Source organism: Callithrix jacchus, chromosome 7, assembly GCF_049354715.1.
Source record: "Callithrix jacchus isolate 240 chromosome 7, calJac240_pri, whole genome shotgun sequence".
NCBI classification, from domain to species: Eukaryota; Metazoa; Chordata; class Mammalia; order Primates; family Cebidae; genus Callithrix; species Callithrix jacchus.
The window spans coordinates 87,400,170-87,415,830 of record NC_133508.1 but is presented as its reverse complement, the minus strand read 5'-3'; the positions used below and the strand labels follow the sequence as shown (position 1 = coordinate 87,415,830).

The 15,661-nt window shown below is 35.5% G+C and overlaps 1 protein-coding gene and 1 non-coding gene across 11 annotated transcripts in view; one reads left to right on the top strand and one right to left on the bottom strand.

Annotated features, from left to right (window-relative positions):
• The window catches only part of FAF1 (Fas associated factor 1), a 569,750-nt gene that overhangs the window by 417,227 nt on the left and 136,862 nt on the right, over positions 1–15,661 (top strand). For all 10 annotated transcript variants that reach the window (XM_035251413.3, XM_002750807.7, XM_078331686.1 and 7 more), the window contains 3 exons: positions 2,517–2,643; positions 3,614–3,677; positions 4,619–4,700. In XM_035251413.3, coding sequence (XP_035107304.1) covers positions 2,517–2,643; positions 3,614–3,677; positions 4,619–4,700 — 273 coding nt within the window. The remainder of the gene's footprint in view (positions 1–2,516; positions 2,644–3,613; positions 3,678–4,618; positions 4,701–15,661) is intronic.
• Positions 4,802–4,907, bottom strand: LOC118143421 (U6 spliceosomal RNA). Its single transcript, XR_004727640.1, has one exon. It is a non-coding gene; the product is annotated as a U6 spliceosomal RNA (small nuclear RNA).

Below are 15,661 nucleotides of genomic sequence, written 5' to 3'. Positions count from 1 at the left end.
CTTTGTTTCTTTTCACTTGCCTGTGAACCTGGCTAAGCACTGTAAAGGAACATGCAGTGTACCTTGTAAATGTTGAGTCTTTACCTGTTTAAAACTAAGCCTGAAATTTAAAGGGGACTTCATGCTCCAGATATTTGACTACCCGAAACACAGAGGGTACTCAAGCACTGTTGTCCTAGTAAATGTGTTGTTCTGTGGTGGAGGCTTCTTCACTGCTCTAAAGTGAAAAGGGATTGTGAGTTTTTAAGCTGTTGACTAGCTTAAACCAGGAGGACATCTTAGATCTACGAACAAAATTAAGGGAGGAGAACCAATGTTTCTGTGACAAATAGCGTTAGAATTAAGATAGCAGGTAAATGATTAAGGGAATGATCATTTATTCATCCAACAAGTATATCTTCATTATCTTGTCTATTCAAAGCATTAGAAAGATTGTCTTAAAGATGAGAGGGAAAATATTACTATTATGATTCTCTGCATTAATGCTTGAGTATGCCTGAGGAGGAAATGCTGAGCACACTAAGAGAAATAATGAGAAATATCTTGACTTCCTCATTTGGAACTTTGAGAATCACTAGATCAGCAGTATTAAAGTGTTTCAAAGGGTCCTGAGATCCTTTGGAGATACTCCAGCTGTCAGCAGATATAAGGAAGAAAAGGCCAACTCCAAGAGCATTCAGCTCCCCATTGACCTCTCCCCAAATCAACCAGAGTAGTCCTACTTTTATGTATTGTAAGTTTTTGTAATATTTTGTTTGGGCCTAGGGGAGGGAGGTAACCATGTGAAAAAAAGTTAGAAAACTGCCAATGACAGATTTTTAAGATCCTTCCAGCTTTAAAATATATGATTTGACAACTGTCTGACCTCTGACATTCCCTCTAGCTAAATTTTTATGCATCTTTTTGTTTGTTTGTTTCTTTGTTGTTTTGAGGCAGGGTCTCACTCTGTCACTCAGGCTAGAGTGCAGTGGCACAAACGAGGCTCACTACAGCCTTGACCTCCTGGGCTCAAGCAATTCTACCTCAGCCTCCCAAGTATCTAGGACCATAGGCGTACACCATCATGCCAGGCTTTTTGGTTTTTTTTTTCCCAGACGGAGTTTCTGGTCATTCAGGCTGGAGCGCAATGGCATGTTCTCAAATCATTGTAACCTTCGCCTCTTGGTTCAAGTGATTTTCCTGCCTCAGTCTCCCAAGTGGCTAGGATTACAGGTGCCTGCCACCACGCCTGGCTAATTTTTTTTTTGTATTTTTAATAGAGACAGGGTTTCACCGTCTTGGCCAGGCTGGTCTCAAACTCCTGACCTCAGGCGATCCATCCGCCTCGGTCTCCCAAAGTGCTGGGATTACAGGTGTGAGTCACCATGCCCGATCTTTTTTTTTTTTTTTGTAGAGATGAGGTCTGGCCATGTTGCCCAGGCTAATTTTATGAGTCTTAGCTTTTGTTTCTGTTAGTGCTTTTCTGGCAAAATGTTTACCTATATGTTAGGTTTTTCTGCATAGACTGAAGGATCAATTAGTTTCCCCATTTTATAATTTAAGTACATAGTGCCACATTTTAAAAGATAGAAATTTTATTTACTAACTAGTATTTACACACTTTATTTATTGAACATAGTACAGACAAACATGTAGCCAGATACCTTGCTTGGACCCTTTTCTTACTTAAGGCATGAATATTCAGCAGTACTTACAACCCAGTCCAAAAGTTTTAAATCTCAGTATTTCAGAATCACATTCTAGCCTAGAGAATAACAGCCTAGTTCTTTGAAGCTGATGTTTTTAATACCTTTTCAACTGATGTTGCTGAAAACAAACTAAACAGAGCATATTTATAATGCTTAGCAGGTAGTAATTCTCAATAAATTTTTACTGAATTGAAACATTCAATTCATATGTAAAACATTATTATTGCATCTCATCTTCAGTTTACAAAGAGCTTTCATACATAGTATACTTCTTGTTATAATCCATAACAATATGAGGATAGCGTACCGTATTTCACTAAGAGAAACCTGAGAACCACTGCAGTGAGGGAGTAGAAAGTTTAAAAATACTACCTTGCTTCTACCTGCCAAATGTAAATTAGTGTGAGCTTTTTGAGATACTCATAGTTTACTTTGTCTCTGACTTCTCTACTTGTACCCATTTTCTCATTTATTTTGTACTTAATTGTGTACTATACGCTGGGGGAAAAAAAAAAGACAAAAAAGCCCTGTATTTAGTTTATAAGCATTCTTCATTTTCCCTGAGTCTCCAACCTTTGGTATATGGTATTACAGCAAGTTTAGAAAATATGTAAGCCTTAAAAGGAAAAATGAGTAAGCTTTACTCTAGCAAATGACTTTATTTGATAAAAATTTTATAACACTTATGTCCTGTTATTATATAATTTATTCTTATTTATTATATACTTTATTCATATGTGTTATAATCTTATAACACTTATGTCCTGTTATTATATAATTTGACATGCCAAAATCAACATGAAACTAATCAGAACTTTTCTTAAATAGCAAAGCACCGATGTTCATATGGTTAGTGATAGCGATGGAGATGACTTTGAAGATGCTACAGAATTTGGGGTGGATGATGGAGAAGTATTTGGCATGGCGTCATCTGCCTTGAGAAAATCTCCAATGAGTAAGTATTAGTAGCTCTTTGGGTACAGCAATAGAATTCTTTCTTCTAGTACTCAGACTTATGAAGAACATTAAACTTAAAAATCTCTTACAGACCTCCACATTTGGGAATATAAGATAACAGAGAGTAGGCATTCTTCATTAGAACTAGAGCCTTTTGAATTTTGATTTTATTAAGCTGAAAAATTCCCAGTGCATTAGGAAAATTCATTTAAAAATGCAAAGGAGTGTAACTTTTGTTTTGTATGCATAATCAATTATGACAGTCTCTCTTTAAAGCTAGAGATTGATTAACAAACCAGGTGTACTTTCTGTGACTGATAATGTTTTCCCACATCTTATTAGAGATGCCAGTTTTAAGATTAGTAATGTTACTTTTCCATTCAATGGTACCCATCTTTGGAAGGAAAACAGTAAACTAAATGTGCCAGCTCTTTGACTTCCACTTACAAAATGCATACTATAGAATTACAGCAATGCTATGTGCAAAATGGCCACTAAAATAATAATGGCCTGTTTGCTTTGTGAAATTAGAGAACTCCTGTGGGCATAAATAGATGTGACGTTACATAAAATTGGCTATTTTCTCAATTAATGAGGTCTTTAAAATAATGTCAGACCCATTTAATATAATTTAGTCATAAAATGTCTATTTAGAGAAAACACTGAAATCCTAAATGATAACTGGGCACATATTTTAAATGTTTAGCAGGATTGTGACTGTTGGTTTTTCAAAATTTATGAGCTTGAAATGTTTTAAGGTTCTTTTTGATTCTGATTTGATGAGATCTAATATATGTTGAGTTAAACTGTCCCCTCAGATACATCACAGAAGCTAAAATTTAATTTGATTTCCTCTTTATTGATTAAATATATTTCTTATCTGTGGGACTAGATGTTATGTGGTTTGTTTTCTGTGTCTATTTGTTTTGTTTTTTTTGTTTTTGTTTTTTCTTTTGTTTGTTTTTTAGTGCCAGAAAACGCAGAAAATGAAGGAGATGCCTTATTACAATTTACAGCAGAGTTTTCTTCAAGGTAGGGTTAGGACATTAACTATATAAAATTGATGCTTTTTATACTACTGTGATTTTTTTCTTTGGCAATTTTAATTATGGATTGTTTAAAATTTCTCCTTAAAGTATCCAAAGGATATACTTGTTAATTTATGTAGTCCTAATAGTGAAACACATACTGTTCAATATGAAATAACTAGTAAAACATTAATGCCAGTTCAGAGATAGATTCAATTTATTTCTCTATCTTTATAGACATTCAATAAACGGATCCTAATTTAATATTTTTATTCTATTCCCAAAGGACCAGGATACAGTATACTACTTTTTAGTATATCCTAGGACAATCACATGGAAAATCCTTTAAAATAATATTAAATTTAAAAATAAATGTTTTTAAATCCAACTGAATTTTTTCTTTTGGAATTGTTTTACATTTCTTCCTTAAGTGTCAAATATAAAATGTTTTGTATGAATTTGAGAGTCTGCTGTGATGTTCAAATATAAAGAGAATTAATGTTTAATCCTCAATTTGGTATAAATGATTTTTTTAAATTATATTTTCTGTTGAAATGTAATATGGAAACTTAAAAGAAAGTTTTTTCCCTCTGTATTGGAATTCTGGAATAAATGAACTAAAATGAGAAAATAAGGCTAATGTAACTAGAAAAATCATATGCAAGTGAATAATCAAGAATTTCTCCTTATAAATGACATGGTTTCATAGCACTTATTAATTCATTTGCTAGGTGTACTTAAAACTCCAGTATTCTAGTATATCAGTATAGGCCAAAAAGAATTCTGAAAACCAATGAAGTTCATTTCTAAGCTTTTAAAGAAATGTTTTTATGTTTAGTATGCACTAGACATTGGCACCAACATTTACTTAAAAGTCATTGATTAGACTTGTGAAACTTTGAATTTGAAATGTATTTTAATTAATAGAGTTAATTTTTTCTATAGATATGGTGATTGCCATCCTGTATTTTTTATTGGCTCATTAGAAGCTGCTTTTCAAGAGGCCTTCTATGTGAAAGCCCGAGATGTAAGTACAGTTTGACCTTATCTGATTAAAAAGTGCATCCTACAGGTTTACTACTAGGTCTGAGGCAATGATTAAATGTTTTCTAGTTTTTTTGTTTTACAAAAAGCATGGAACTCTTCATGAATATGAATTTGTGTGTGATCATTGTGCAGGGGACATGCTAATCTCTGTATAAGTCCAGGTTTAGAATATGTGCTGCTGAAACAAAATGAAAAGCATTTTCTGTTTTTATTTTGAGATCGGAGACTTCATTTGTTTCTGGTTCATCTGCTAACCAAGTCTTCACCAAGATGCCCGTTTCACAAGGGACATTAATGTGATTAGGGTACTGCTGGCTCTGGCAGAAGGCCTTGTGAAGCACTGAAACAGTGCTTTTCTTAATGGGAAAAAAGGTGGACATGCTTAGAAGGCACCAGGCTACATGTTTGTATTCTTTTCAGTTATGCAATTGACTAGTTGTTGATAGATTTGTTCTTTAGTCTTTTCCCAAAGTGATTATTCTGTGTAGTGATATGTATCTAACAATTGCAGTATTTTCCCCAGTCACTTTGGGCCAAAAAAAAAAAGATGTTAAACATAGAAATGAACTTTGTGATCTTGAAGTCTATATAACAAGAAGTTCGTAACAAAGATTTAGAAGATAAATTTTGAGCAAGAAGATTCTAATCGCTCTTTGTAGGTTGACATAGCAGTCAAAACGTCAGTAATCCGGCTCCTGCCTATCTGTGTAGCTTCAGCTCTTCCCATTCCCTGCCTCACACTTAATACATCTGGCAATAGTGCACCATTTGTATTTCCCCAGAATCTTACCTTTTTTCATGCTTCTTCACTGCTAGAAATGCCTTTCATCCTGCTTTTTACCTGGATGACTTCTCCTCTTTCTCCTCTGAAACTTACCTTTTCTGGCTTCTTCCCCTCTCTCTCACATTGGTGGCACCTACCCTTTTAGCACTTCCTAGTACAAAACCATCTACTTATCTCTTATTGTTACACTTAACATAGTGTTTATAATTATCCATTCTACATATGTCTTCCCAGGAGTTTTGATTTTCTTTTGGCAGGGACTACATTCTTTATGTCCCTGTATTTAGTAAAAATTCATTAAGGGTTTGGTGAATGAAGGAATAAAGGAAGGGAAGAAGGAAGAAATAATGTGTATATGGAGTAGAGAGGAAAGCTATTGGAATTAAAGAGGGCAAGGAGTTTTGAGAACAGACTGCAAGGATGCCTCAGAGTTCTGTTTTCTAAATTATGTTAAATTCTGATACAAAGAAAAATCATTTAAAAATAAATTTTAAAAATCAAATTCCATAATGATTAATAATCAAATTAGAGCTATAATTGGTAGTCTAATGAATTTAGAGTAAGAAACTATTCTTTACCCTACAAATATCAGAATAGCCCTTTTAAATTGTTTTAAGCAATTGTTTCAACTAGTAAATCTATATAAAATGGATGTTTTTAAAGAAATGCATGTTTATGATAATATATATTTATGGTGTTCATAAATATGGGTTTATGGAAAATACTGGGCTGGATGTGATGACTCACGACTGTAAACCCAGCACTTTGGGAAGCCGCAGCAGGTAGATCACTTGAGCTCAGGAGTTCAGGATCAGCCCGGGCAACGTGGTGAAACCCCATCTTTACAAAACAATTACAAAAATTAGCTAGGCATGGTGGCACATGCTGGTAACCCCAGCTTCTTGGGGGACTGAGGTGGGAGGCTTACTTGAGCCCAGGAGGTAGAGGTTGCAGTGAGCTAAGATCATGTCACTGCACTCCATCCCGGGTAATAGGTGATATTCTGTTTCCAGAAGAAAAAAGAAGATACTGAAAAGCAAAGAGAAAGTATTCTAACACAGATTAACTGTTAAATATATTATGCTCTTTACATATTTATTATATATTTAGATGAGTATACATATGGAATTTTAGTATAAAATTTAGTCATGTTATAATCTTGTAATAACAGCTTTTTTACCTTTTAATATTATATGATCACTTTCTTAATTATAACTTCTTTTATATTATTTTAACTTTTATAAAAATATTTAAATTTTAATACAGAAAAAGTAGAAAGACTATTACAATAAATAACCAAATCTCTATACCTACATTTAATAATTATGAAAATTTTATCATATTTGCCTCTTCCATATATAGCCATCTCAAAGTTATAATGCAGCCTTAAGGCCTAAATGGTTTAAAAGGATTAACTGCTACAGATGGACAAAAAAGCAACATTTGAAATTTAATTATTTATATTTTTATACTTATTTGGATTTGTGATTTTGATGAATAAATTTTTATGGTAAATTTTTGTTTCAGTTTTTCTCTGATTGAAAATGGCAAATGTTGACTGGAACAGAGAATAAATTAAAAATTTATTCAAAATTCATAAAAACAAACAAGTATAAAAAATATAAATAAAACTTCAAATAATTTTTTAATAGTTTATAGAAGTTAAGTTATTGAATTTTTGAAACTTAAACTGAACAGAAACATTTAGGGTATCCTGTATTTTCATTGTTTTTTGCTAAGCTATTTCAAAATAAATTATAGATGTCATGCTTTACCCCTAAAAACATAAGCATGCATTTTCCAAAAATAATGATATTCTCCTACATAATCAGAATATTATTTTCACAAATAACTAAATAATCCCCTAATATTATCTAATACTCAGTGCATATTCAGACTTCACCGGTCATCCCCAGAATTTCTTTTTAGCTGTTGTTTTGGAACCACAGTCCACCCAGGATCACAAGTTATATTTGAGTATTAGATATCTTAAATACCTTTTAAGCAAGCACCATCTCTCCCCATTTTTTTCCCCTGGCATTTTCTTTGTGAAGATATCAGACGAGATAACTTGTAGATTGTTCCAAATTCTGTATTTGTATGATTGTTTCCTTGTGATATTATTTAACCCGCTATCTCTGATTTCCTGAAAAATGGATATTAGGTCTAAAAACTTTGTTAGATTCGGGTGAAATGCTTTGTAAAATAATGCTGAATATTTTATTTTAACAAGATTTTTAATGGTTTTGGAGCCTTTCATTGTATGGCCATGTTGTTATATTTAAATAATCACTTATTAGACATATATATGTTTGAAAGAATATCTACAGTTTTAAAATAATGTAGTTTTCAACTTATTCTTTGATAATAGTGCATTTGGGATATATCTTTCTCTGCTTTCCAGCAAGATTGCAAAACAGTTGAAGTAAACCAGAAAATGTCATGGCCTTTTATAACTTAAACTGTAGCTCCCAAAATTGGTATAGGTAATCTAAAAAACACATTCCAAAGCTTCTGTAAGATATACTATGTATACCTCAAACATTTTAGTTTTAAATGCAGATAACTTGCACTTAAAATACAGTATATCATAGACAAGAGAACTTTTAGTAAGTGTCTTGTACAGTAAATTGGCATTTGGATTTATTCAGACTGATAATCCCCTGAGGAATATAAGCTCTTGTTTATTAACTCCTGGATATTTCTAATGAAACAATTGATTGTTTGCTTTTCTTAGTATCTGGATGTTTTAGCAGATGAAAAATTATTGGTTCATGTAATTAAATATTTTGCTTCATGTTAGATTCATAACCAAAATCCACTGACCTCTCTGGACTGAAAAAATGTCCTTATCTTTATTCCTTTGTCCAGGGCTTTTTTCTTTTCTCGTTCCTCTTTTCCAAGTTACAGATCAACACTTTATGTACAGTTTATTACATTTTTAAAAACTTAAGTAAAGTTTAACTTCATGACAGATAAGTAACTCAGAATTAAATCTAAGTAGGTATATTTATTATGGTCCTCAAGCAGATTGTATAGATCTTCTTTTAATTGTGTAAGTATAGTAATTGTAATGTTACTTAAGAATTATATGATGCTCTGTGGTTTGTAAAACATGTTCCTATACGTATCTCATTTGAACCCCACAACCAATCAGTGAAATAGGGATATAGAATACTCATATTCCCATTTTAGAGATGCAAAAGCCCAAAAATGCTACATAACTTGCCTACAACACACTAAGAGCTCACATGTTCCAACACAGGTAAATATGGTTTACACTACCCCACCACACTTGAGTTTTCATTGCTAACTACTGTGCTGCAGGATTTAATCAAATTTCATCTCCTTTTCATATTTCACACTGGAGAATTAAAACAAATCTTGCTCAAGATTATTTTTAAAACTTTGGAATGAATCAGTTTTCAGAAAACAGTTTCTGATGTTCAAACATTTTAAGGCAAATGTGACAGACACTGTCGCACTCTTACTAAATTTTCATCTTAAATATCACATGTTTAATTTAAACTGTGGGAGGCACATTAATTTTACCAGGGCAACAGATGAGCCTCAAGCACCAGCATTCCTCACTTGAAGTGAGAAATTGAGTTCCAAGAGTAAATAAAAACAAGATTGAAGGTTTAAATCCTCTGCTAGGCTTTTTGAACTTATATACTCATTAAATGTTTATTGGAGTGGTGGGATTACAAAGGATTTGGGGAGCTTCATCAACTGGTATATAGTTAATCACTAAGTAAAACACTACATTTGATAAAGTGTTTCTCACGATGCCACATTCAATCCATCTTAATGAAAACTGCTTCAAACTGATTTCATTTGAGAGCACTTGGTGGTGAGAGTGCTCCTAGTTCTTTTTGCCTTTTTTCTTGAGGAATTTACAATACCATACCAAGCAGAGCCTCCAACTTTGGTAAAGCAATTATTCTAAGTTTTTATGTTTCTTTTAAGTATCTTGTGACCAAGTTTTGACTTCTGATAATATACTGATCTGTTTTATGACTTCCTTGCTTGCCCTTATCTATGAAGGACACTCATCCAGTTGAGGACTATAAATGTTTGTTACATGTCCTCTAAGGATCTGGGAAATAGAGGTTTCCTGCTTTTGCTCAGTCTAACAAGGAAAATAAAATAATATAAACAGATCCATACGGTATAGTATGCTATAGAAGAAAAGAGAAGAGGTACCTTCAACTACCTTATAAGTTCAGGGGGAAGATTTAGTTTCTTTCTTTTTTTTTTGAGATGAAGTCTCACTCTGTCACCCAATTTGGAGTGCAGTGACGTGATCTCGCTCACTGCAAACTCTGTCTCCTGTGTTCAAGCAATTCTCCTTCTCAACCTCCTGACTACAGGTGCGTGCCACCACGCCCTGCTAATTTTTGTGTTTTTAGTAGAGATGGGGTTTCACCATGTTGGCCAGGCTGGTCTTGAACTCCTGATCTCAGGTGATCCACCTGCCTCAGCCTCCCAGAGTGCTGGAATTACAGGCATGAGCACCCAGCCCAGGGAGAAGATTTCTAGAGAAAGTACCTCTGACTTGAATTTTAAATGATGAGAAATACATAGGCAAATAACAGAATTTTAAACTGAAGGAAGAACAAAAGTAAAGGCAATGGAAGATTAATGTGAGGGAACTATAACCAGTTTGGTATTAGTGGAGGAAAAAAATGCAGGACAGAGAATTCCATTGCTAAGCATGAGGCTGATAAAATCAATGGGGGCCAAGGCATGAAGGGGCCTGTGATTCCCTGGCATTAGCTGGCATTTGAAATCTGTTTTTAGCCTGTGCATGGTAGCTTACATACACCTGTAATCCCAATACTTTGAGGGGCCAAGGTGGCAGGATTGTTTGACCCCAGGAGTTCTAGACCAGACTGGGCAACATGGTGCCATCTCTACAAAAAAAAAAAACCAGCCAGGTGTGATGGCATGTGCCTGTGGTCCCAGTTACTCAAGAGGCTGAATCGGGAGGATTACTTGAGTCCAGAAGGTCCAACTTGTAGTGAGCCATGTTCATGCCACTGCACTCCAGCCTGAGGAACAGAACAAGACCCTATCTCAGGCAGGGGGGAAAGATTATTCTTTTTTTTTCCTTGTAGCCTCCCCACCTCTCATGCCTGCTGTCCTGAATTCTCTTATTCTATACCACCAAAAGTACCCTAGAGAATCATTAGACATTTATAGTAACTAAAAATCAGAGTAGCAGGGCTTATCTCCCATGTGAAAGATTGTTCCTTTCTCAAGCATCCCTTTGGGAATCTGAGCTTTGATATTAGTAATTTCATTACAGCTCCAAAGATCTGACTTCACACCAGTGTTTCTAAATATTATACATAAATTAAGGGAATCAGTACTCAATTTCTGATTTCCCACTAAGTAACTCTGTAATGACCCCCAAACAAGTAATGAGACTGTGTCTAATATGGGGAAAAAATGATGATGATATTATCTGCTTTATTAAGATCGTTTTGAGACTTAAATGGGATGTTACCCATAAATGCACCCAGCACTGTGGATAAGATAGCTGGTGCCATTAAGCAGTTTTGGACAAATTTGAGAAATGTTTGTAAAATAACAAAACTGATTTTCTCATTCAGTTATGAACTAGTCCTAGTAACAGTTTCAGAAAGGAACTTTGAGAACCCCATGAGCCTTTCTACCACTAAAATTAGTAGTTCACTTTTAACAGTGCTGTTAGTTATTAAGTTTTATTATAGTTACTTTAAAAAATCAGCCCATTTTAATGTCGTGCTATTTCTGCTGCTTCATGTTGAAAGAAATCTAAATGCCATTATTGATCATTGTCTTTTAAGAAAAAAAGTTCCACACAAATTTGAAGCCACAGCTGTAGCTGGTAAGTTTCTAGCTCACCACACAATATCCAGAAAACCAGGCAAACAAACTTCTTTGTGCTTTGGAAAATATGCTCAATCTGCTCATCTTGTCTGTGTTATTTTTTTCATTTAAATTCCTTAAAGGCAGGACAGTGTCTTTTATAGTAATTTTGTATGACAGCTGGGACAACATCCTGCACATGTGTGAAATAAGACCTAGAGTGCTAATATATATTTTTAAAATATCTTTTAATTATACAAATAATATATTTGTTATAAGACAATGAAAATACAAATGTGGTGTAAGTAGAAAATGATACTACATAATTCCAAACCTGAAAATCACACTATTTATTAAATGCTCTTACTTTTTTTAAATGTGATTTAAAAAAAACACTATCAACATGTATATCAGTCAGAAAGCTGATACAGTTTACATAAATACACCGTACTAAACCTACTGTTCTGCAATTAGATGTTTCTACTAAATAGTATATTTGTTAGCACCACTTAGAATTTGCCAGTAATTCTCCAATTAATTATCGGATCTGCCTAATTAAAAATTGTAAAAATCTTTTAGCACCCATATTAAAATTATTTCTTAAATTAGTTTAAAACTTAATTAGTTTAGAAATACACTGCCATTTAAAACTTTCTTAACTTTAAAATTTTTTTTCAATTTAAGAGTTAAATTGGATTTCTAAATATTGCCCTTATAAGTTCTGGAAACCTGTTCTATATCTAATCCTAAACTTTTTCGCTTAAAGAGCTGTGGTAAAAAGAGTACTAATCAGAATTCTCAGGTTTGAATTTTGGTATGTCCTTTACTAGCTATTATTAATAGTTGTATTCTATTAACCAAGTTATTCAACTCCCATTACTACATTTAAAACTTTGGATTGTAATTCGTACCTCACAAGGCTGTTGGATAAAAAAAGTAATATATGTAAAACGTCTTTGAAATTGCATGTGAAACATCTTTGAGTTTGTTTGCTTATAGTAGATGGACATTTACTAAATCAAGCAGATTTGAATTTGAAACTTTGCCCTGATATGATTAGCTGTATAAGCCACCATTTTGTTTTCTCTGAAATGGGGATAAAAATATCTTAGCAATGAACCCACTTTGGAGTCATGAATCCTTACCTTAATAGTAACCCAGTTATTCAGAAATACAGCTTAGAGAAGATGAATTGGCCTGTTTAATTGGTAGTTAGGGTACCTATAAGAGAGCAGCAAGGGATAGGGCTAGAAGAGAGAGAGTCTGGGAATGATGGTTATCATGGAAATCCCCAAATGCCAGCTAAAAACTTTTTTCTGTTGTTAGGTAATGGTTAACTTTTTGGAGTTTTTGAAGCAAGATTGTCAGGGATATAATAAAGGAATAAGTAATATGGTAGAAGTTGTGGTATGGTTGAAGGGCAGAAATTGGTGACAGTGAGACTGATCTGTGTACATTTGGGCATGTATACCTAATGAGTATCAGGCAATGATCAGAAAACCATGGTACAGTAATGTCACAATATAGTTTACAAACTTTTTGGACCTAAATATCACAACCTGTTTGCTTTTGTATACGTTTTTATACACACATATTTTCTGGTATCCTGGTTCTCTCCCACACTCCTTGAAGTGGTTAACAAAATTAAAAAGAATAATACTCTTTTGTCAGACATACTCTAATATGTTCTTGCCTTCCCCCCCTCCTCTTTAGAACATTTCAGTAGAATCTGTTGAATTTTGTATTTGCATTATCATGTATGGTCTTTTAAAGATAACCATATTGAGAAAAGCAAAGGATTTCTTGTGTCAGATTATACATATCATCATCATTAAAGAAACTGGAAACTTATACCACAGAGAGCTAATTTCTCCAATATATACACTTATGAAGAACTTAAAAAAGCATTAAGAAAAAACAACCACCTTAGTATGGGCAAGCAATATAAACAGGTATCTCACACAAAAGGAAATAAAAATGACTCACAAAATTTGAAAAGATGATTCATATCTTTTATTACTGTGTATACTAATACATAATTTTCACCTATTTCTACATATATACTTATGCAAATGAGAAATAAGATAAGGATACTTACTATAGCATTATTTATAATAGCAAAAACAGGAATAAATGTTCATCATTAAAGGACTGATTAAATAAATAATGATGCAATCACATAATAGAATACTGTGCAACCATTTAAAAGAGTGGAGCTACGGGGGTTTTCAAGATGGCGCAGTAAGAACAACTCGGGATCAGAGCTCTCAGCGAATGCTCAGAGGGTGAGCCAAAGCCACGTTTCCAGACGGATCTTTGTTGCCCACAGAATGGGGAAAGTCCCAGGTGTAGGAAAGACATGGGATGCAAGCGCAGCCAGTTTGGCTGTTGCGGCCGCTTCGGCTGGTGCTGCAGCGCAGGCATTCCCCAAAAATCCACACAAAACACATGAGTCTGGGTGCCCTGCTAAACTGGCAATCTGAGATTTGGGAGGGCAGATTAGCATATCCATCAGATTAAATGGGACTTGGACAGTGAGCCAGACCAGGAGATTCCTGGGAAGTGGCGTTTGAGCCAGCGCACTGGTTAGCTGCACGGGAAATCACACAGATCCCGGTGCTCTAATAGCGGGCGACTGAAACACCTGGGAGAGAGCCTTCTGCTCAACTTAAAAAAAAAAAAAAAAAAAAGAAAGAAAGAAAGGCGCTCCGAGGCAGGGAGCCAGGCGAGCAGGCTTGGTGGGTTTCACTCCCACAGGGACAAACAAAACGGCAACTCGAAATGCTCCAGGTGGAGATTTTCACTGCGAGCACAGCTGAACCCAGGATGGTGCAGCTCGGTGGGGGAGGGGCGTTCACCATTACCGAGGATATCCGCCCCTACGGAGGTATACTCCCATTGCTGACGCAGCCTGCCATTGCTGAGGCAACACGCCATAACCGAGAGACTTCGCTGCAGGGCGGAGCTGGTGGCAGCAGGGCAGAGCCTGCTGCGGAAACCGCGGCTGCAGGGCAGGGCCTGCAGCAACAGGGCCCAGACCACATCAGCAGGGCGGAGCCTCAGCAGGCAAATAGTAACTAGACTGCCTCCTAGCTGGGCAGGATAGTGCCACAGACACTCATAAAGAAAGCCCCAACCCCCCCGAGACAGAGTATCTGAGAAAAAAAAGGGGTTCTAAGAGTTGTGCTGCAGCAGAATTAAACGCACCTGCCTAACAGCCCTGAATGAACAACGGAGCTCACAGCTCAGCACTTGAGCTCCTATAAAGTGCAGACTGTCTCCTCAAGCAGCTCCCTGACCCCTGTATATCCAGAGTCACCTCAAAAAGGACTGATCAGACTGACATTAGGCGGGCACCATTCTGGAACAAAGATGGCAGAAGAAGAAACTGGTAGCATCCCTCACCGTTCTGCAGCTGCTACAGGTGTACCCCAGACAAGCAGGGCCTGGAGTGGACCTCAGCAGTCGTACAGCAGAGGGGCTAGACTGGTAGAAGGAAAACCAAGTAACAGAAAGACCTCATCATCAACAATCTGGGCATCGACTCAGAGACCCAATCGAAAAATCAGCAACTACTCAGATGACAGGTGGACAAATCCACAAAGATGGGAAGAAACCAGCGCAAAAAGGAGGAAAACACCCAAAACCAGAACACTGCGTCTCCTACAAAGGACCAAAACTCCTCACCAGCAAGGGAACAAAGCTGGACGGAGAATGAGTGTGATGAAATCACGGAATTAGACTTCAGAAGGTGGGTAATGAGAAACTTCTGTAAGCTAAAAGAACATGTTCTAAATCAATGCAAAGAAACTAAGAACCTTGAAAAAACATTCGAGGAAATGATAACAAGAATGGATAACTTAGAGAGAAATATGAATGAATTGAAGGAGCTGAAAAACACAACACGAGAACTTCACGAAGCATGCACAAGTTTCAACAGCCGAATTGACCAAGCAGAAGAAAGAATATCAGAAGTCGAAGATCAACTCAGTGAAATAAAACAAGAAACCAAGATTAGAGAAAAAAGCGCAAAAAGGAATGAACAAAGTCTCCAAGAAATGTGGGACTATGTGAAGAGACCTAACCTATGTTTGATAGGTGTACCAGAATGTGACAAAGAGAATGAATCCAAGCTGGAAAACACTCTTCAGGATATTATCCAGGAAAATTTCCCCCACCTAGCAAGGCAGGCCAACTCTCAAATTCAGGAAATACAGAGAACGCCACAAAGATATTCCACAAGAAGAGCAACCCCAAGGCACATAATCGTCAGATTCAACAAGGTTGAAATAAAGGAGAAA